The sequence below is a fragment of the Saccopteryx bilineata genome, chromosome 2 (assembly GCF_036850765.1).
Source record: "Saccopteryx bilineata isolate mSacBil1 chromosome 2, mSacBil1_pri_phased_curated, whole genome shotgun sequence".
NCBI lineage: Eukaryota > Metazoa > Chordata > Mammalia > Chiroptera > Emballonuridae > Saccopteryx > Saccopteryx bilineata.
The window spans coordinates 23,898,622-23,921,119 of NC_089491.1; the positions used below are offsets into that span (position 1 = coordinate 23,898,622).

A 22,498-nucleotide genomic window follows, 5' to 3' on the forward strand; every position below is an offset into this window, starting at 1 on the left:
TCTCTCTGAGGATGATGTCAAAGAATTCTAAAAACTGCGCTTTTCCTCACAAATGGGGGAGTCTTGAGTTACGAAGCCCCCGGCTACCTGCCCAAGTACCTGACTCCTGTAACTCTGCGTGTCTTTCCATTCTTTAATCTTGACTGTGGTCACTGGGTTCCCTGAGGAAATGAGAACATGGAACAGTTCCCGTCCTCATGTTTCCTACTGGACTGGGAATGGTTGTTCTGGTGCTGGTTGTGCCATCAATGACATGGATGACTTCAGTCCCTTCTCTTCTCCAGCCCTCCGTTTTTCCATCTGCTAATGGGCAGGGGTGATCTCTAAGACACTTGATGGTATTATTCTCTTTGCCCTTTGTACATAAACTCTCGGCTCTCAATTGTAGGTCACTCAATTTCCTTATTGTTTAATGACAGGACAGCTTCCCACCCTGACCCTTTCTCCCAGTCTCTACAACTTGGCACTACCTTCCCAAAACATCTAGCTAGCCCGCAAAGTTGGATTCAAACTTATGAAAATACAGCAGCTTAACCTGATTTGGACGAATGGTACAAACATCTTGGCGCTGAGACAGTAGCTGCTCTCTCCTGGGTTCCTCTTTCCATTGAGCTAAGAGTTGGCATTTGTTATCAAGGATGTTTCTTCTTCTGGCAAGTGGTGCTTCACTCCCCCATGGTAGTCCCCTCAGGCTAAATATGGGGCTTCCTGTTCTCTTCCAGGTACACAGGCTCTCCTAGCATGACAGTGATCTGAGCAGCAACCACAGAGTTTGACCCCTGCATCTGGCGCCTTGGTGCTGGGGCCTGGTCACTGCCCACAGCTGCAGAGCCACCATGGCCACCGCCTCGATTGCCACCCCTGTCATCTCACAGCCCCAGGTAAGTGATGCAAACCCACACAGGCTGGAGATGCTCATCGTTTCATTGAATATTTAAATCGAGTTTCAGGAACTGTGTTGGACTCTGGGGGTCATGTGTAACCTTTTCATCATCGTTTGGTGGATATTTGGATAATAGTGCTTTTGTGAGCGAGGTGCTGTTTAGTTCAAGAAGCAGCTGGAACAATGAGCAAGTGATCTTGGTGGACTGGTCTCTGTTTGTAGGGCCTCGTTTTTCAGTGCTTAGGGTGTTTGGCTGTTATTATATTGGCATCAGATTCCAGATCAAGACACAAGTGAATCCTGCTGCTTTTCCTCCCTTGGCTCTTTTAGGGTTTAATGAAATATCTCAGAACAGATGTAATCTTACAGCAAGTGTTCTGAATGCTGTCTCATTGTCCTCCTGCTATAATTATTCCTATTCTAGTAACTTGGAAAAGAAAATGCAATTCTAGAAACTTCTGAACCGCGGTAATATGAGTTATCTTCTGTCCAGTGAAGACCAGGAAGACGGCAGGAACATTGTCTTTGTTCAGATCATTTTACAATCTGATCTGCTCAGGTATTAACTGGACTCTTTCAGTTTCAGCAGGCGGAGTGGCTCACCCGGGGAAGGAGACTTTGGAGTCATTAGGCCTGGATTCACGTCCCGATTGCTGGATAAGGAGCCTGAGTCATGCCAACCTTGGTCAGTTCAGCTCCTTGTCCTGTAACCATGCCTCACGGGATGGTGACACGGATTAACGCGAAGGACATACAAAGGACATAGTGGGAGCTCGGCAGATGTCGTTTCCTGTTTTCTCCTCTTTCTTCTTCTTCTAAAATGTGACCCCCCTCTCACTCACGACAGTCACTTTCAGGTCAAGGTTAAAGGAAAAAGCATACCTTTGAGGAAGAGCCATATTGGTTGAAATTTGAATATTGGCAATACAGAGAGTTATTCCTCACTATTTTTTTTTCTGTATTCTTTTCCAAGCTACTACATTTTGTATGCCTTTTAAGGAGGAATGTTTATATGTGTAAAGGAGGCAAGGGAAGGAGTGGGAGAAAAGGGCATTTTTACTTTTATTTATTATACTTTTTCTTTTTTAATACTCTAAGAGACCTTTGAACTTTATCTTATGGATAAAGTCCTTGCCGTTCTTTAACATTTTAAGGCTTTTAGCATTTATTTTCCAGGATGTTTAGTGTTATCTCCATGCTGTGTATTTCTCTTCCTGGTAAATGGGTCACTGTCTTTGCTACACTTCATTAACTAGGGGTGTTTGTGTTCCGTTCCCCTCAATAGTGTGTTTTGGTGCCCGAGAGACTTGGGGAATGGGGAAAAAGATTCGGTGTCTGTTGCCTGAGGTCCTCTCATTTCCGAGCGCGCGGCAGCTGTTCCCGGGCAATGGCTATTCTTAGCCCCCTGTGATGCTGGGCCCTGCTGCGGGGCCCTGGTGCCGGGCCCTGGCGCAGGCTTTCCGGAGGGGGCGTGTCAGCACCTCCAGCCTCTGCTGTCCGTCTCAGCCTTTCCAAGGGCCTCATCTTATCTCCCCACCTTCCCTCTTACACAAGCTACTATCAGCCGGTGTGTAACATAAATGTTTTTAAATGACTCATTGAATTAAAATGTTTAACACCACCCAAGGTAGAAAGAGGTCACGTTAAAAATAAACACTTGGGGAAACGTGTACTCTTTTAAGTTCTCTGTGAAAAAATAAATGCGTATGGTCACTCCCGGGGGTGATTTGACAGTATCTGTTAGAATTGCATACCTGAGCATGTACCCTGTTCCCATCCTGGTGTCTACTTAGAAAAACACTTACATACAAGCCCAAGGAGACGTTGCATAAAGAGACTAGTTGAAACCTTAATTGAAGGCCCAGAAATAAAAAAACTTTCTGAATATACAGTAGCAGAAGGACTTAGTACATTTAGGCCTATTGATATGATTTATATATCATGCAGCAGTTAAAAAAATGATACCTATACAGGGTGGGCAAAAATAGGTTTACAGTTGTGAGGATGTGAAACGCAGAGTCTGTTGTATTATTTACTAATTGTTGCGTTGTTTTCCATAGGAATGACTGTAAACCTGCTTTTGCCCACCCCTGTGTACCTCCCACAGCTGTCCCACTCCAGGATAGCCGGTGGAGGGAAAAGAAAGCATGGTGCTGAATAATACTTACAGGAAGATATCGTTAAAACTGTCAAATAAAGCCATATGTTTTTAGGGATGCATGTCTGCTACATTAATGTGAATGCATAATGAGAGGTCTAGAACATGCATTGTCAAAGAGAATGATATTTTCCCCAAGAGAGCAAATATTGGATCTTGGGTGATGGAAATCCCTCCAAAGCTTAACCCTACACGAAGAAATCTTATTCCTTTGTATTTAATTTCTCTCATTAGAGAGGGCTTAAATTTAATTAAAACATTCTCCCTGAGAGTCACCAATGGGGAAGAGGGGGAAATGTTCAAGAAATATGGTCTAGAACAGGGGTCCCCAAACTTTTTACACAGGGGGCCAGTTCACTGTCCCTCAGACCATTGGAGGGCCAGACTATAAAAAAAACTATGAACAAATCCCTATGCACACTGCACATATCTTATTTTAAAGTAAAAAAACAAAACAGGAACAAATACAATATTTAAAATAAAGAACAAGTAAATTTAAATAAACAAACTGACCAGTATTTCAATGGGAACTATGCTCCTCTCACTGACCACCAATGAAAGAGGCGCCCCTTCCGGAAGTGCGGCGGGGGCCGGATAAATGGCCTCAGGGGGCCGCATGTGGCCCGCGGGCCGTAGTTTGGGGACCCCTGCTATAGAAGGATACACATGGCTTTCCAGTCATACCACTTGAGCTCAAATCCTGGCTCTAGGATTTACTAATGGACCACATAGGAGAGGGGTGGGGTAAAAGCTTTTCCTCCTCTCAGTGCCCCCACTTCCTCATCTGAAAATGAGCATAATAATAATAAAGCCAACTTCACAGGGTTGTTTAAAGGATGAAATTAGATAATCTGTTTACAATTTAGAACAGTATCGGGCACATATTACTCAATACATCTAAGTGTTCATCACTAGCAAGCACTGAGGCAGGCCTGGGGATACAAGAATAAAGAAAATAAACAAGGCTTTTGCCCTGCCAGACTTTGGAAATGGAATGGGAAATAGACAGATAAGGGAACAAAACTGGCAATGCTGTATCACAAATGCTAGGACGCGGGAAATCTGGGTGCTCGAGGAGTCAAGGGGAGCACCCAGGAAAGACTAGGAGGATCAGGGAAGGCTTCTTGAAGGAAGACCACCAGGCTGGGAGCTTATGAGTATGAATTATTCTGGTAAGGAAGAGGATATGGCATGTGTGAATGTCAAGTGTCCCAACGTGAGAGAGGGCACAGCATTTGCATGTTAGCTCAAGATAGTTGCAGTGCAGTGGGGAATGTTGTAAGTGATGTGCTAGAGCCAGCTCTGCCAGCTCACAACATCTGGTTAAGTTTTCAGGAATTTAGTGGACCCACTGACTTCATGCTTGTAACTTGAAATCTGCCAGGGTGGAGTATTTACACCATGGAAATTGGCAAACATAACCCCTCACTCCTAAGAGCCCGTTGTTAGATATTTATCAGCATCCTTATGGTTGCAAAGGAGGCAGATGGGTTAGGTTACAAGGTTGGAGAAGATTTTGCAGGGCCTTGCAAGCCACATTAGCCCTGGTCAGCAAACTGTGGCTCGTGAGCCACATGCGGCTCTTTGGCCCCTTGAGTGTGGCTCTTCCACAAAATACCATGTGCAGGCGCTACCTCGATAAGGAATGTACCTACCTATATAGTTTAAGTTTAAAAAATTTGGCTCTCAAAAGAAATTTCAATCGTACTGTTGATATTTGGCTCCTGACTAATAAGTTTGCTGACCACTGCTTAGGAGATTTAATATTAATCTTGAAGAAGGCCATTCAGCTTTTAAATCTTAGGCCTGGAATTCAAACCTTGACTTTTGATAATTTTGTTAAAGAAGTTCATTAAGTACTCTCCACCAAGGTAGTAGGCCCCGTTATTCTTACCATATGTTAGACACAGTAGTAGCCTCTAATAGGTGGGGGGAACTCAAACTCACTTGGAAGGAGTCAGCTACAATCTGGCGTGTTAGGTCACAGGGAGAGGCCACTGACTCTTTGGAGAGATGCCGGCCATTGGGCCACTTGTCTCCCAGGATCCTCTGGTTGATGATGGGCCTCTTGATTGTATGTCAACTCCCCACATGTAATTCGTGCAGTCAGCTTTTAGTCCAGGACTGACTTGTTTTTGACCCCAAGCCTGTCCTGATGTCTTTTCTCCTATGATCAAGTTTTCCTCAGGTTCAGAGTAGGTAAAAGTCATTTAAATACAGCGGCTCCTTAGGCAAGGCATAACAAGCAGCTCGCTCCATCAGCTGGGCCTGGTATTGTCTGGCACACGGGCTTGCATTCTTTTAGAGTGAATTCAGGGTCCTGTGTAAAGATAAGCCCACATTCAAGCGTGAAAGGCCTGGTAATCCTTTTCTAAGGCAAAAATTCTCTGCTAAAGCAAAAACAACAATTAAAAAAAAAAAAGGGGCTTTTGGTTTTGTTTGTTACTCAATTCATTTGGTAACAAAGAGTGGTTTTTTTCCTAATCAAGGTTGCCTAATACTAGATATAAACTAATTAATATGAACAAATAGCCTGTGATTGTTTTCAACAATAACAGGGAAGAAAGCTCTCATTGTCACTCCTGCTGGGTTTGCTGTTGAGTTAGTGAAAGATAGGCCTTGTGCTTTGAAGTGGGACCAGTTTGAATTCCCTGCTCTGCTCCTGCCTAGACTGTGAAATGGATTTTTGTTTTCTCAGGCCCAGAGAGCACCTTGTTCTTATGAAGCAGGATGAATAGTGAGGCGAAACTGGACTAGCAGCAGCAGGAAGGTTATGTTTGTAGCTGATTTATAGTTCTGCTAGGTCCAGACACTGATAAAGAGCTTCCTTAGCCAGAGGAAGCTCTGGGGATGTGTTTGCAGACAGAAACATGCTCATTCAGTTAAATTGACGTGTTCCTACCCTGTGGAGATGGTGGGGGATGGAGGTGGGATAGGACACCATCCACTTGCCACTGCTTGACTATTTTCTGTTTCTGGAACTCTGTTTAGAATTACTTTAATTGCGGTTCATCTAGTTATTGTGGGTAGCATGTGGATTAAAAATTTTATTTTTCTTTTGCATAGAAGGGTCAATAGTTCAATACAGGAGTAAGTGGGTTGACCTCTTAAATCCAGGACTGGTATTAGAAACCGGAATAGTTTGAAAACTTCAAAGCTATTCAGATCTCAAACCTATGATTCCAGTAAAGAAGGATTCTTCTCCATCAGTATCTTTACAAGGTATTTCATTCTGTCTGTCACTTGTTAAGTGGCTATCTTGGTTTTAATCCAAGGAAACAAAGAGGTTTTGATCTCTCCAGGTTCTTATAAGATTTCCTGTAGCTCTCATTCACAACATGAATTTGAGTAGATTTTCAATGTCTTAGACAACAGACTTGTCCCTCTTGTTCTTACCCAGTGTTCTGATGGAAGACAAGTAGGTCTCTGCTTACTGTTTTGTGGAAAACAGGTGTGTTTGAACATCATTACCAGTAAACGATCCTAATGAAATTCATCATATTTACAAAAATCTGTGTTTTAGAGGTTTTAGTTCTGATATTAGAGAGAGCGTATTGGTGGATTAAAACAACTGAATTCCATATTAAATGGGTTGTGGTTTTTAAGATTAAAAGACTTTTTAAGAAAGGATCTTTGTATGATGGTAGCTTTCAAACATTCACAAAGATAAAAACAATAATATAATGCAGCCCATTATAGCCATCACCTAGATTCAATGATTACGAACCTTTTGCTGTACTTAGTTTTTTCCCATTTTGAAGGGATGAGTCATTTTTTTTCCCCACAATGGACTATTTATTTATTTATTTATTTATTTTTGTATTTTTCTGAAACTGGAAACGGGGAGAGATAGTCAGACAGACTCCCGCATGCGCCCGACCGGGATCCACCCGGCACGCCCACCAGGGGCAACGCTCTGCCCACCAGGGGGCGATGCTCTGCCCCTCCGGGGTGTCGCTCAGCTGCGACCAGAGCCACTCTAGCGCCTGGGGCAGAGGCCAAGGAACCATCCCCAGTGCCTGGGCCATCTTTGCTCCAATGGAGCCTTGGCTGCGGGAGGGGAAGAGAGAGAAAAGAAGGAGAGGGGGAGGGGTGGAGAAGCAAATGGGCGCTTCTCCTATGTGCCCTGGCCAGAATCAAACCCGGGTCCCCCGCACGCCAGGCCGATGCTCTACCGCTGAGCCAACCAGCCAGGGCCTCATTTTAATTAAAACAAATTCATTATACATCAATGTGTATTTCTAAAAAAAATAATTAATTTACATAAGCATCACAGTACCATTCTTATACTTAACAAGAAATTTAAAAACTCTCTAATATCATTTTATGTTCACTCATATTCACGATCCCTCGATTGTTTTTCTATAAAATATTTTTGTAGTTGGTATGTTGTGTTACCCTTTAAAAACATTGATCAGATTAGTCAACTCTTCTGCTTGAAACCGTTCAAAGATTTTTAAAAAAGATTTAACAAGTGTTTCCCTTTTACTCTCTAAGTGAGGGAATAGATTGGAATATTAACCTAAATATTTCACTACTGAAGAATAAAAAAATGAGACATACACGGAAGGCTCCATATGGGCATGGGTGCAATTACTAAATTAGTAGTTTCTACAGTAAGGGATCACAGATATCTTTTTTTTTTCCTTAAGTGAGAAGCAAGGAGGCACAGAGACAGACTCCCACATGCGCCCCAACTGGGATCCACCTGGCAAGCCCCCTATGGGGTGATGCTCTGCCCATCTGGGGCTTTACTCCATTGCTTGGCAACCGAGCTATTTTAGCACCTGAGGCGAGGCCATGGAATCACCCTTAGTGCACAGGGCTAATATCCTCCAACTGAGCCATGGCTGCAGGAGGAGAAGAGAGAGAGAGAAGGGAGAGGGGGAGGAGTGCAGAAACATACGGTCACTTCTCCTGTGTGCCCTGGTCAGAAACCAAACCCAGGACATCCACACACTGGGCTGATGGTCTACTGTTGAGCCAAAGGGCCAGGGCCATGGATATCTTGATAGTACTTCTTTTTAGACTAAAGTGTGAACAATTAATTGTATGAAGTATGTTTCTGATGCCATACGATGAACTGGCTTCACCAACCATGAAATTGAGAAAAGAGAACGCATGGGCTTAGATCCAGGTGGATTTGGGTTGAAATCTAGGTTCAAACCTCATAGCTAGGAGGTCTTTCAATACAGGTATCTCTTTTAGCTTTATTTTTTTTAATTATCTAGAATTCAAATAATACACACTGTGCTCACAAATTCAAATGGCAAAATATCTGTCAGATGCTCTGTGCAGTATCATCCCCTTAATAGATACCTGGCATATATTAGTTCATCCCCTTTCTCCCGTGATTATTCTAGGAGTTTTTCACAGGGAGAAAGTAGTTACCTCTTCACATAGTCTGTGGCTATGATGGGCTTATGTCATAAGCCAGGGGATCCATCAAAAGAAAGCCAAGTTAGATAAACACTCTACAGAAAACTCCAATGCATTGCCAGGAATAAATGCATGTGGAGATAAACATTGAAATTTCTGACTTACTCCATCTCGAACCACGTTTCCATTAGCAGTTAACTTTGTTCTCATATTGCAGTATAAATTCATCCATGCCCTCCTCTGTGTTTATAAATGCAGATACCACTTGAGAGGATATCATATTTCCAAATCGGAGGGCACATTCTGAGCTTTCTACTCATAAGATGAAACTGTACCAGAATGCCTACGGTCAACCACAAATGAGACCTTTCACGTTTGTTTCTTTTTCTTTCTAATTCCTCCCTTCTTAGAGACTAGTCTTTAATGATGAACGGAGCTACCTGTTTATCCTTCAGAGGGATGTGGCTTTCTCCCTTTCACTGCCCATGATGGTGCTATTTGCCTGTTTTCCTTTCCCCGCTCCTAACTTCTCCAGCTATTTTTCTTTGAACTCCTGTTGCAGCTTTTCTGTAAATAAACACTAAGGTGGGACAACGCCCTGCTGTTTTTGCCAGCTGAGGAGGTCATAATAATAGGGCCCAGGGGATTTATGTCTTTGAGAACTGTACCTTGCTGTAATAAGACTGTCATTTAAAAAAAAAATCAACCTTCTTGTGCTCTGTAATGATACTGCCATTTGGTAATTGCCTAGAGTCTCTTAATGAACTGCACCGAAGTTACACTTACCTCGTTTCATAAATGATTCTCCTAGACAGGCTCAGGCTGGGAGAGAAGTGATAGTGGTCCATCCCTGCTGTTTTGCATCTCACAGAATGTTTAAGAAAGGGCCAGGGCCATGGAGCAGATCAGTTCTTGAAAGGCTCAGCTGGTAAGAAAGCAACTTTCAAACATTCAGACAATGTTGGAGAACAAGCATGCCAACCCTGTAGGAAGAGGGACAGGGTATGATTGTTTGTTGGTGAGCTAGGTAGCTGTCTGATTTCACAATATTTGCACTTAGATGAACCTCCACCATCCCGCTTAGGGAGGTTTTAGAGCCATTGTTCAGGCCTGGAAGGAAGAGACGTTCCTCTGGCTTTAGGTTTGGACCAACCCAAAGGGCTTTGCATGTCTAGAACGCTGTTTAGCATTAACTTAATTGTGGTTGATCAGGTTACTGAAGTAACCTGGCAAAAACAATGGAGGGGAGGACCCAGGAAGAATCCCAGCCCTGTGGGCTGTGCTCAGGGCTTACATCTGACAAGCTGTATTGTGTGTGGGTGACCAGTGGGAATTTAGGACTCAGCGGTCATGGTTGGACATAGATCCCACCTCTGTTAGACGTGTCCATATGGAGAAACTCTGCTGCCCGTCAGCCCCACTGTCTTGCTCAAGATTAGCTTGGAAAAGTGGGGCCACACTGAACCTGCAGGGGAGAATTTAATTCTGTTACAATTGAGAAAGAAAAGATACAAGGTACAAGGAATCTGTGAGGATTATAGTCTTAGTTACACCATAATGTTTAACTCAAGTTGTATATCAGGAATATACATTTATTCTTATGCAAATTTTTGGGTGATTTTTTTTTCCTTAAAATTATTAAAAACAAAATAAAATAAAAATGAGACTCATGGACATAGATAAAAGTGAAGTGGTTACCAGGAAGAAGGAGTTGGCAGGGTGAGGAGGAGGGGAGTAAAGAGGGACAAATACACAGTGACAGAAAATGATTTGACTTTGGGTGATGGGCACACAACACAATCAGCAGTTCAAATGCTATACAGATGTTTATCTGAAACCTATGTACTCTTTTTTATTTTTTTTTATTTTTTTTTACAGAGCCAGAATGAGAGTCAGAGAGAGGGACAGACAGGGATAGACAAACACGAACAAACAGAGATGAGAAGTATCAATCATTAGTTTCTTGTTGCGCATTGCGACACCTTAGTTGTTCATTGATTGCTTTCTCATATATCCCTTGACAGCGGGCCTTCAGCAGACGGAGTAGCCCCTTGCTCAAGTCAGCGACCTTGGGTCCAAGCTGGTGAGCTTTTTCTCAAACCAGATGAGCCCGCGCTCAAGCTGGTGTTCCCAGGGTCTCGAACCTGGGTCCTTCGCATCTCAGTCCGACACTTCATCCACTGCGCCACCACCTGGTCAGGCAGAAACCTATGTACTCTCATTGATCATGTCACCCATTAAATTTAATTTTCTAAATAAAACTTTAAAAATTATTAAAAATAAGTTATTTTAAGTATTTAAAATGTTAAATGCTGCCTATTTTTGGTTGTGTGTTTTATTGCTTTCAAACCTAATCTAGTTATGGAAAAAGAAAGCACAGACAGGCTATAAGAAGAAAAGAGTGTAATAAGTATAGGCAGCAGAATACAACAAAAACTTAAACAAATGGATATACAATCCTAGTTTTTAAAAAAATTGAATACCTAAAACTAATACAATGTTATATGTCAACTACATTTCAATAATAAACAGCTTAGATGAGAAAATAACCCCCCAAAAGCTATATACAAGTGTGTTAAAGGTATCAGTGCTTTAGAATAACTCAATAATAAAACATGTGGAAGAACTCTGAGATTATTTCTTAAACTTTATTAGTAGACACTAAGGTAGACTAACTAGGTACCATGTCTGTGGATTGTGAGGTTATTGGTTTGATGCCAGTTCTCTGCAAATGTGTCTATAGATCGAATGCAGTCACTATAAAAATTCCAAAGAAATTTTTTAAACGTCACAAGCTGATTCTAGCATTTATATCAAAGCACAAAAGGTCAAAAATAGCCAATAGAATCTCAAGTAAATAAACATGAAAATATAAAATCAAAACAGTAATATTAAGTAATTTTAGATCAGTTTTTAAACAAATGGATATAAAATGCTGAACCACAGAAACATGTAAGATGGGAGCAGGGAAAGGTTATTGGGGAAAAGGATGACCTTTAGACGCCAAGTCACGTATGCATGTTTAAATATCAAGAGTAAGCACTGAAGAGTAGAAATAGAAAATGTAACTCTCTCGAACCAGTTGAAGTAGAAAAGGAGAAATACAAAATATCAGTGAGGTTCAGTTTTGTTTTAAGTCTTTGGTGGAATCCTGCTGCGATTGTTCTGCTGACTCTCATACGTGATGACCTTCCTGGGTACAATGCTGTTGGATGATGCATTCATCTTCAGTGGGGTTGACCTGAGAGACTCCTGTGTGGATGCACTGAGTTCGGGTCCCCCGGAGAGGTTTGATGCTTGCTAGTATAGGCACCCGAAGTGGGAGGAGGATGGGGATAGCATAAGTTCAGGACCACAGTTTGTGCTAATATCTCCTTTTGTGGGTTTTCAGACTTGAGAGACTAACTTCGGATCCCAACTGGGTGTGATTCATAGGCTTGGGATTATGATTTCTGAAAGGAGTCTTTTATTTATTTTTCAACCTGGAGCCTAGGTTAAAATAGACAAAGTCTCTTGTTTTCCCCAGTGCAAGAGAGTGGATTATTATTATATTTCTCCTCCATTCTTAGACTGATGTCAGAGATCTTCAGGACTCCTAGCTTAATGATTAGGTCTCAGTTCTAACTCACTGCCTCAGTCAAGGCAGGGGTTCAACTTTTCCCAATAATATTTAATGCCCTGTTTCCATACTCTGACAATCTGCTGCCAGGGCAGCCTGTAACCTTGATTTGCATCCCTTTGTGCTCAGCGGTGCATCTAGAAAACGTGTGTTTTTCTCCAGCATGTCTTTATATTTTTAGTGAATTTTTCCATTTGTTCCTCTTAGGACCAACTCAAAACTCTCTCTGGAAAGTTAACAAATATGATGGTACCCACTTTATCTCAGACTGTTCAGACTGTTACAAGGGGCTGTAAAAATACAAAGTATTTTCATTGATTTATAATTTGTTTTTCCATAGTTTCTTTTTACATATGTGTAGGGGAGGAGGGGCAAAAGTCGGTTTAGTTGTTTACATGGAAAAAAAAACATGCAGATTATGATTGTTACATAGCTTTCTCTATTAACTGTGTTCATGTACTCACAACTGTAAACCTACTTTTGCCCCACCTTCTGCATCATTATAGGGGTCCCCAAACTTTTTAACAGGGGCCAGTTCTCTGTTCCTCAGACGATTGGAGGGCCGCCACATACACTGCTCCTCTCATTGACCACCAATAAAAGAGATACCCCTTCCGGAAGTGCGGGGGGGGGGAGCGGATAAATGGCCTCAGGGGCTACATGTGGCCCATAGGCCATACTTTGGGGACGCTTGATTCGCCTGATTCGTAAGAAGTGACATTTTATGTACTTTTTCAGATACACCTTAAAAATCTAGTAGTTGCATATTCTGCAGTGATTTTAAAGACTCTATCTTTAAAACACTTTTAGTTTGAATCAGCTTTATTTTGTGGCCTGTTTTCTAGTTCTATATGCGAATTATGCCACTTTGTAAATTGTTTCTAATTTGAGGCTACAAAAAGTGTGGAAACTATTTTTCTCGTTAAGAGAGACTTAATGGCATTTCATTCTATGCTGTATCTCTTCTAGTCTTCTTTTGGGGGCGAGGACATGTGGGGCGAAAGGTCTGATTACACTGGGAAACAAAATTTTTGTTGCATCCACAAAAATACTTGCTCTTACCTAATTCGAGCATGCTGATCTCAAATCTGACATTAGTTTTTCTCTTTAAGCTACAGTTTTTTTGCAATTCAAGATTTTAGGTTTTCATCTTATTGTAACATTTTCAACATTTAGCTTAACATAATGAAGTAGAATGTCTTCTTGGGTATCATCTTTGGAAAATATAATAATTTATATAATGCAGTAAATACACTAATACACTAAAAGATATGATTGCATCAAAATTTGTCTACAATTTCAAAATAGAACAATATTAAAATACTTATTTTAATCATAAAATTTGCACAAAACTTATTTAAATTCTATTCAGGCAAAAAATTGCATTTGTATTTCTTGCATTTGTGTACTTGTTGAGGAAAATCTCCTTTGATGCTCCAGCAGTAGTCTGCTCATCACTAACAGCTCTAAGATTTTCAGGAAACTTATCAAGATGACTGTTCAGCAAGTGAATCTTTTTTTTTTTTTTTTTTTTTTTCATTTTTCTGAAGCTGGAAACAGGGAGAGACAGTCAGAAAGACTCCCGCATGCGCCCGACCGGGATCCACCCGGCACGCCCACCAGGGGCGACGCTCTGCCCACCAGGGGGCGATGCTCTGCCCATCCTGGGCGTCGCCATGTTGCGACCAGAGCCACTCTAGCGCCTGGGGCAGAGGCCACAGAGCCATCCCCAGCGCCCGGGCCATCTTTGCTCCAATGGAGCCTTGGCTGCAGGAGGGGAAGAGAGAGACAGAGAGGAAAGTGCGGCAGAGGGGTGGAGAAGCAAATGGGCGCTTCTCCTGTGTGCCCTGGCCAGGAATCGAACCCGGGTCCTCCGCACGCTAGGCTGACGCTCTACCGCTGAGCCAACCGGCCAGGGCAGCAAGTGAATCTTAATGCTCATGTTACATCCAGTGTCGTGGAAAGCCAACAGCATTCTTTGAACCAGAAGTTCGTAGTTTTCTGCTTTTTTGTTGCCAAGGAAGTTCTTTGTAACTGCCACAAAAGACTGCCACGCTGCTTTCTCCTCCTTATTCATCTTCCTGGTAAATTCTTCGTCACATATGAGGGTTCGAATTTGAGGTCCACCAAATATATCTGCTTTTATTTTCTCGAAAGACAAGGCAGGAAAAGCGGAAATAATATATTGAAAGCATTCACTTTCTCTATTCAAAGCCTGAACAAACTGCTTCATTAAGCCAAGTTTGATGTGAAGAGGAGAAAAAATGATCCTGTCCCGATTAAGTACAGGTTCATTCACAATATTTTGCATCCCTAATTCCAGAGCTTCACGTTTTGGCCACTCCTCTGTGTCCAGTGTTTCTCCCAAGCTCGCTGTCCACAAACACAGAAAGCAAGGATACTTTGTGAAACCTCTCTGTTATCCTAGCAGGAAATTTATCATTTTTAGATACACACAATGACCCAGTTATGTTCCTCATACTTCAGAAAGTTGAGGACAATTTTTATGTCATTCTTACTAAGTCATTCTATTTGGGTTGGCTAAACTGCTGAGGGGTTAATGACTGCTTGGCATCAGAAGAAGACCCTTCAGATTCTACAATCATTTTCTCATGCATCTTATCAAAATACATTTGATCACCATGTTCACTTTCTTTGTCCTTAAAAGAAATAAAACCATTGAAAACTGGAACCAGGAGTGTCTCAGAGTGTGGGATAGGTCGTATTGCTGAAGGAATATTAGGATATGTGATCATATGCCGTTTTTTCTTGCCAATGCCCTTTATATGGATCAGACAGAAATAACAGTCAACTGCTGTGGTCCTTAGGTTCACATCAAACCATGGTAATACCAAAAGGCATTTCTTTGCGTTTTCCTTTTGTCCAGTCACGAAGCATTTCCTCACAATTATGACACACAATATGAGAAGCCCAATTCTTATCTTGATTGCCAAGGGAAACTTGAAAAAAGGCAATATATGTACATGTCACAAATGATGAAATATTGCGCCTTTGATGTTGAAGTGTGTAACAGCCACATATATAACAGAAGGTGTCAGGACTATTCTTACATTTACGGCTACTTGAAGATGCCATGATTCAATTTTAAAACAAAATAAGAGTGTGTTTTTATCAGATGATAATTTTTTACATTTAAAAACAACTGCAATTATGTAAAAATGATGTTTGTAAAACGTTAATTGCCTTGTGGTTATGTTCAATCCAAGAGTCGTTGCCCTTTAACTCCAATTTTAAAACCAATGCATGCCATCAACTGTGACAAAAAGGAATTAAAATTGCATAAAAACTAGAGAATGCACCAAGAAATGGATTTCAGATTTGGAATCAGCGATGCAGAAATATATAGGAACAGGTCTAAAACCTCATGTAACAGAAAATGAAAATAAATTGTTCCCCAGTGTTATTTTAGATTTAATAGCTAGAATTGAAGAAACAGTAGAGGTGAGAAAACGAGAAAGTCGACACTCAGAGCATTTATGAGGCTGAAAACCAGATCTGCTGGTGAGCATCAGAATCAGGAAGAAGGGTTCACCCCTTCCATTGTTGTACTTTAACAGAAGTGGGAAACCAAGAAGGCTTGATTTATGTCTGATTACTGGTCCTTTATCCTGCATAGATTAAAATCTCTTTTAGAATGACAGTACAGTACATATTTACATTCTTATCTAAGCACTTACTAAGGCACAAAGGTTTAATTACTAGTCTGTGAGCTTGTGCCAAGTGTTCCCTTTTCCACTCTGCTAATGATTATTTAATTGTCTCTCGGGAGTATTGAAAAACACACCAGACGAGTTTGGCCACACAGCGGGCACTCAGGTGTATCATTCTGGCACTGCTGAAGGCATAGTGTAGCGCAATGGCATACCCATACCTGGCATTCCATAAGTGTTTGTGAATGTAAACTTGAGTAAATGAAGCATGTGGTGAAGATGAACACCATATGTGCTTCTTCGGGTTTCACAGATCTGTTATGACTTCTGCTGAGATCGCTTGATAGGGTGAGGTAAATTCCTGAGATTTGGGACATCTGTTCTGTGGAGCAGCCAATGGATCCATCATCCTGAGATGTAATTGGTGGATGTGAAAAAGGCATGAGTGTGGACTTCTCTTTTTAGCTTTGAGGACAATTTAATTTTGGGTTAATCCTATTTTATTTGCATCTTTGTTCTTTGGACAGGGCATATTTCTTTAATATTACAGAGAAATTTCTAATGATAGTGATTTGGATTTTAGAATAATAAACTTAAAAAATATTCATTGAGTTCTGTATGATTATATATTTGTTTTTCCTTAAATTTCTTGCAATAAATATTACTTTTTTTTTTTTTTTTTGTATTTTTCTGAAGCTGGAAACGGGGAGAGACAGTCAGACAGACTCCCGCATGCGCCCGACCGGGATCCACCCGGCACGCCCACCAGGGGCGACGCTCTGCCCACCAGGGGGCGATGCTCTGCCCCTCCGGGGCGTCGCTCTGCCGCGACCAGAGCCACTCTAGCGCCTGGGGCAGAGGCCAAGGAGCCATCCCCAGCGCCCGGGCCATCTTTGCTCCAATGGAGCCTCGGCTGCGGGAGGGGAAGAGAGAGACAGAGAGGAAGGAGGGGGGCAGGGGGTGGAGAAGCAAATGGGCGCTTCTCCTGTGTGCCCTGGCCGGGAATCGAACCCGGGTCCCCCACACGCCAGGCCGACACTCTACCGCCAGGGCCAATATTACTTTTTTAAAGAAGAAAAAATCATTTATAGTCTTACCTATATAAATTTTATAAAATTATCATTCTATATATTGTTTATATTTCCCCTCCATTTCCATTCTTTTTTTTTTTAACCTTTTTTTTTTTTTTTAAATTCAGTGAGAGGAGGGTAGGCAGAGAGACACCTGCAAGCGTCCCGACCAAGATCCACCTGGCAAGCTCACTAGGGGGTAATGTTCTACCCATCTGGGTTGTTGCTCTGTTGCTCAGCAAACTAGCTCTTCTTAGCATCTGAGGTGAGGCCATGGAGTCATCCTCAGCGTCTGGGGCCAATTCATTCCAATCAAGCCATGGCTGCAGAAAGAGAAGAAGAGGAAGAGGAAGAGTGAGAGAGAGAGAGAGAGAAAAGTGAGAGGGGGAGCGGTCGAGAAGCAGATGGGCACTTCTCCCTGTGCCCTGACTGGGAATTGAACCTGGGACATCCCCATGCTGGTGACATTCTACCACTGAACCAACCAGCCAGGGCCCCACTCGTTTTTTATCTCTAGTAATATGAAATATAGTCATCCTACTTTAATATATTACTCAATTTGGTGGTGTTTCAATCATCAGATTTAAACTTATTTTTGAAAGTTATTGTTACAATTTAAATGTTTGTTTAGATTATCTGAGTAATAAAATTAACAGATATTTACATACTTCTATTTCCTTATTTTTAGATTCTTATTAATATAGTGATTTTTTACTCCAGATTATTATTAAATTATTATCTTTATAATTATACCTCAAGAATTTTTTTTGATGTTTGAGTTCTATAACCATATGAAAAGCAAACACTTAGACTCATGTGTCTTGTGGGTTTTTAATGCTTGCTGCTAAGTGTTTTTATTCTATTTTATTTTGTTTTTATTTTTCTCATGGCTTCCTTGCATTTGTATTTTCTTTACGAAGGAGGTATAGATGGCATGGTTTCTGAGCTCTCACATCTCTGGGACCATATTCTTTATCGTTCATGTGAAAACACCAGCATGCAGTCATTAGCTTTGGAATTTATGGATCTCACACATTTTTTCCATATAATGGAAATTTTGGTTGCTTGTCTTCTGTTCTTTGGAATTCTGCAACAAAGGCTTGGTGATATCTTGTCCTCTGTCTTTCCCTAGATATTTGACTTCTTTGCTTTTTGTTTATTTTTTTGTACTTTTAGACCTTTTAATTTTACCCTTGAGATTCCAAAAACTAACCGAGTTATATTTAAATGTTAGTTGCTCTTAGTTAACTTGTTTTCTTTTTGTAATTTATAAAAAAACTTCAATGGTAATCTGAGGTCTTTTTTAAAAATATATTCTTATTGAATTTATTGGGGTGATATTGGTTAGTAAAATTATGTAGATTTCAGATGCACCGTTCTATAATATATCATCTGTTTATTGCATTGTATGTTTTCCACCTAAAGTCCAGCCTTCTCCGTTTCTATTTATCTCCCTTTTATCCCTTCAACCCCCCCATGAGGTCCTTCTTCTTAAGCAATAACTTTTCTACTGTTTCAAGTTGTATTACTTTAGTTTTGTCTTCGTCTGTCCTGTATTCCTAGAATACCTAGATTTTTTCCCCTATGTGTGTCTCCTTTGCTTTTAGTCTTGTCATCTCTGACCTTCTCAGGGGTGGATGAATTTGTTAAGGATGACTTCTTATTGCCATATCAGGTTTCTGGAATTTTTATATTTTTATTTCATTTCCCAAATGGCTGTGTTTTTAATTCAGAATTTTTTTTTTTCATCTCTTTGGGTGCAATAACAACTTTCCAAAGATTTAATCTCTGCAATCAGTGAATACATAGCAAAAGAGACTTTTTCAGATGTGATTAAGAATTTTGAGATGGAGATATTATTCTAAATTATATGGATACCTTAATATAATCAAAAGCATCCTTAAATATGGAAGGAAGAGGAGAAGAGTCAGTGTTAGAATGATATAACATGAGAAGGACTTGACTGGCCATTCTGGCTTTGAAGGTGGATGGGGACCATAAGCCAAAGAATGGGGACAATCTCTCAAAGCTGGGAAGGACAAGAAAAATTCTTCAGAGCCCCTGGAAAGGAACATAGCCTTCCAACACCTTGACCTTTTAGCCTAGCACAGTGGTTCTCAAAGTGTGCGCCAGGGCGCACTGGTGCACCCTAGAAGATTTCCAAGTGCGTCCTATGGTATCCAGATAAATATGTGCCTGTTGAGGACCATAAAACCAACAGGGTTTTTGGAGTTTAGATTTTTGAAAAACAGAGGTGTGGGGAATTGGCTGTAAGCTGACAGTCTGCTCACCTCACTTGCCTGATTAGGTTGCAAAAGTCTGTTAAGCTGTGGTGCTGGACTGTTTACACTACCCCCTCCCCCATGTTCCCCAGAAAGATTGGAGGCAAGTTTCTTCTGTCCTTTGTTTGGTGTAAAGTTAAGATGATATGTATGGTGGGGGTTTTGGATTGATGATTAAACATAAGGAATTGTCTCTTGAAGCCTTTTGGATTTCTATAAAAGAAGAAGATGTGGTAATATCTAAAACAGCTTTGAACATTTTACTGCAATTTTCAACATTCTATTTATGTGAATTAGCATTTTCTACCCTCAACACAATTAAGAGTAAAAAGAGAGGAATTCTTCAATGTGTTGACGAGGAAATGAGACTTTGCCTTTCAAATATATGCCAAAACATTGAAGAAATCGCTAGGACACATCAGGCTTATGTTTCTCAGAAACTCAAGAATGAAAAAACTTAACACATTTGTGCCAGGACCTGCCGAATTTACTAAATCTTACTAAGAATGTATCTATCTATCTATCTACCTACCTACCTATCTATCTATCGATCTATCTATCTATCTAAAAAGATAACTTTTTTGTTGTTTTTTATTTTTTAACCTCTTTTTTATGAATTTTAAAAAGCATAACTCAAAAAATGTAACATAATGTTTTTTAATGTCAGAATAAATTTAATTTTGTCATATTTATTTCGTTTACCATAAAAGTATGCTTGGACTTTATATTTTTTCTTTAATATTTGACTTAATTATTATAACATTTCTCAGAAATTTACACATAGTGTGCCTACAATTATTTGTAGGATTTTAAGTGCGCCCCAACTTCAAAAAGTTTGAGAACCACTGGCCTACTGAGACCCATTTTGGACTTCTTACCTCTAGGACTATTAGATAATCCATTTATACTTTTTCTGTTTACTATATCATTATAGCCATGGCTACCTTAATGACTTATAGTCTAATGGTAGTTGAATTGGATTATCCCAGAGCTTGATGTGAGTTTCTGCATAAATCCACTGGGTGCTGAAGAAGTAAGAGAGCCCATTCATACTACCCTTCTGGCTACTACTGGAGGTTCTGCCAGGCTTCTCTTTACTTATGCTCCTGGCCTGCTGCTTTTATAGGTATAGAGGAGATTTAATTCTTTCTTTAATTAAGTCCTGTTATATTAAGTCTGGCTGAAACTCCTCTGATTTTTTTCAGGTATAATATACCCTTACTATTTTTAATTCCTGGCATATGTTTTACAGTTTTAATATTTAGCTAGCAGCCCTGACTGGTTGGCTCAGCAGTAGATTGTCAGCCTGGTGTGTGGATATCCCCGGTTCAATTCCCATTCAGGGCACACAGGAGAAATGACCATTTGCTTCTTTATCCCTCCCCCTCCCACTTCTCTCTCTGTCTCTCTCTCTCTCTGTCTCTCTCTCTCTGTCTCTCTCTTCCCCTCCTAAAGCCATGGATTGATTGATTTGATCATGTTGCCCTAGGCAATGAGGATGGTTCCATGGAACCTCTACCTCAGGTGCTAAAAATAGCTCAGTTACAAGGATGGCCCCAGATGGGCAGAAAATCTGCCCCAGACTGGGGTTGCTGGATGGATCCCGGTCGGGGTGCATGTAGGAGTCTGTCTCTCTATTTTTTTCTCTCATTTGGAAGAGAAGAAAAAAAAATAATATTTAGCTGGCAATTTTTATGAAATATAGAGTGTTTACTCAGAACTCTTAGTATAGAATTTTAAATCTGAAATCGACCTTATGTATCATTTAGTCCCATTTCCTCACTTCACAGATGATAAAACTGAGGTTGAGTAATTATGTGAGTTATGTCATTAAACATGGTATGGTTTTTATGATGTCACTGCTCAATATTTGAGAGCTAAAAGATGGCTTAGGGTGGGGTTGCATACCATTTGCTGAGTAAATGTATGTGAGTTTTATTCATCTTAGCATATTATGACTTAAAAAGACAACTTATACTTTGTTTTGTTATCCTTAACTGTATAGTTTTTTTTTTTTTAATGTGGAAAGAGCAAAGAAGCTACATGTCACTGCTTGACTTTGTTGGCAATCAGTGTTTAGAAGTTGGAGTGCCGTTTGATCTATAAATGTCTTTGTCCAGAAAAAGTAAATGGTCAGGAGGGCTAAAGGAAAGAATGTGGTTTTGTGTTTATATTTATAATTTTTTTTTTTTTTTTCATTTTTTTTTTTTTTTTTTTCTGAAGCTGGAAACAGGGAGAGACAGTCAGACAGACTCCCGCATGCGTCCGACCGGGATCCACCCGGCACGCCCACCAGGGGCGGTGCTCTGCCCCCCAGAGGGCGATGCTCTGCCCATCCTGGGCGTCGCCATATTGCGACCAGAGCCACTCTAGCGCCTGAGGCAGAGGCCACAGAGCCATGCCCAGCGCCCGGGCCATCTCTGCTCCAATGGAGCCTTGGCTGCGGGAGGGGAAGAGAGAGACAGAGAGGAAAGCGCGGCGGAGGGGTGGAGAAGCAAACGGGCGCTTCTCCTGTGTGCCCTGGCCGGGAATCGAACCCGGGTCCTCCGCACGCTAGGTCGACGCTCTACCGCTGAGCCAACCGGCCAGGGCCTATATTTATAATTTTTGGTGTATCTTTTGCAGAGAGAAAACTTGTAAAGTGAGACCATTTCTGTAATTATTTTTAATTTATTAATGCAGTCAATATACTATATTTAGCATCTAAAGTGTCTAACAGTTGGCTGCTATATAGCAATAAGCAATAAAACAGGATCTTTGCCCTCATAAGGTTTATAGTCTAGTGTGGGGAGGTGTCAGTAGATAATAAAGCAGTTATTATATGGTGTGGTAAGTGTTCTTAGAGAGGTAATGCAGGCAAATGCGATGGAAAATATCTTGCCCAGATGTGGGAAGGTCTAGGGGGAATGGCTAGAAAGAATAACATTCCAACTGATACATGAAGAAGGAGTATAAGGTGAAACTGAGGGAAGATTGTTCTAGGCCAGTGGTACTCAAAGTGTGCCCTTGGACCAGCACCATCAGCATCACCTGGGGCCCCGCCCTCAGATCTGCTGAATTAGAAATTCTCAAGAGGCGGCCAGAAAACTGTATTTTACAAGCCCTTTGAATGATTCTGATATAGAAAACCACTGCACTTACTATTGCTGAGAACCAGATGTGTGAGAGAGCACAGCACATTCAATATAGCTGCAGCAGAGTGCTTGAAGTCATTAATAGCTTGAGTTGAGTCTAGACGGGGAAGAGTGTAGATTTTTGTTTTAAGTGCACTTGTAAGCCATTGAAGCATTCCCAGTAGGGGAATAGCTTGGTCAACTTTGTCTTTCAGAAAGATTGCTAAAGAAGAGGTTGGAATTGGGTAGAAGGGACACTTAGGAAGCCAGTGTAGTAATAATGCTGGTGCCATGAGAATGGAAGAGTAGACAGTTTGAGTAGA

General features: G+C 41.0%; 1 protein-coding gene across 6 annotated transcripts in view; it reads left to right on the forward strand.

Moving 5' to 3' along the window:
- LPAR1 (lysophosphatidic acid receptor 1) overlaps nt 1-22,498 on the forward strand; it is a 146,269-nt gene that overhangs the window by 61,059 nt on the left and 62,712 nt on the right. For all 6 annotated transcript variants that reach the window (XM_066256545.1, XM_066256549.1, XM_066256548.1 and 3 more), the window contains exon 2: nt 723-881. In XM_066256545.1, the coding sequence (XP_066112642.1) occupies nt 837-881 (45 nt within the window). In that variant the 5' untranslated portion in view covers nt 723-836. The remainder of the gene's footprint in view (nt 1-722; nt 882-22,498) is intronic.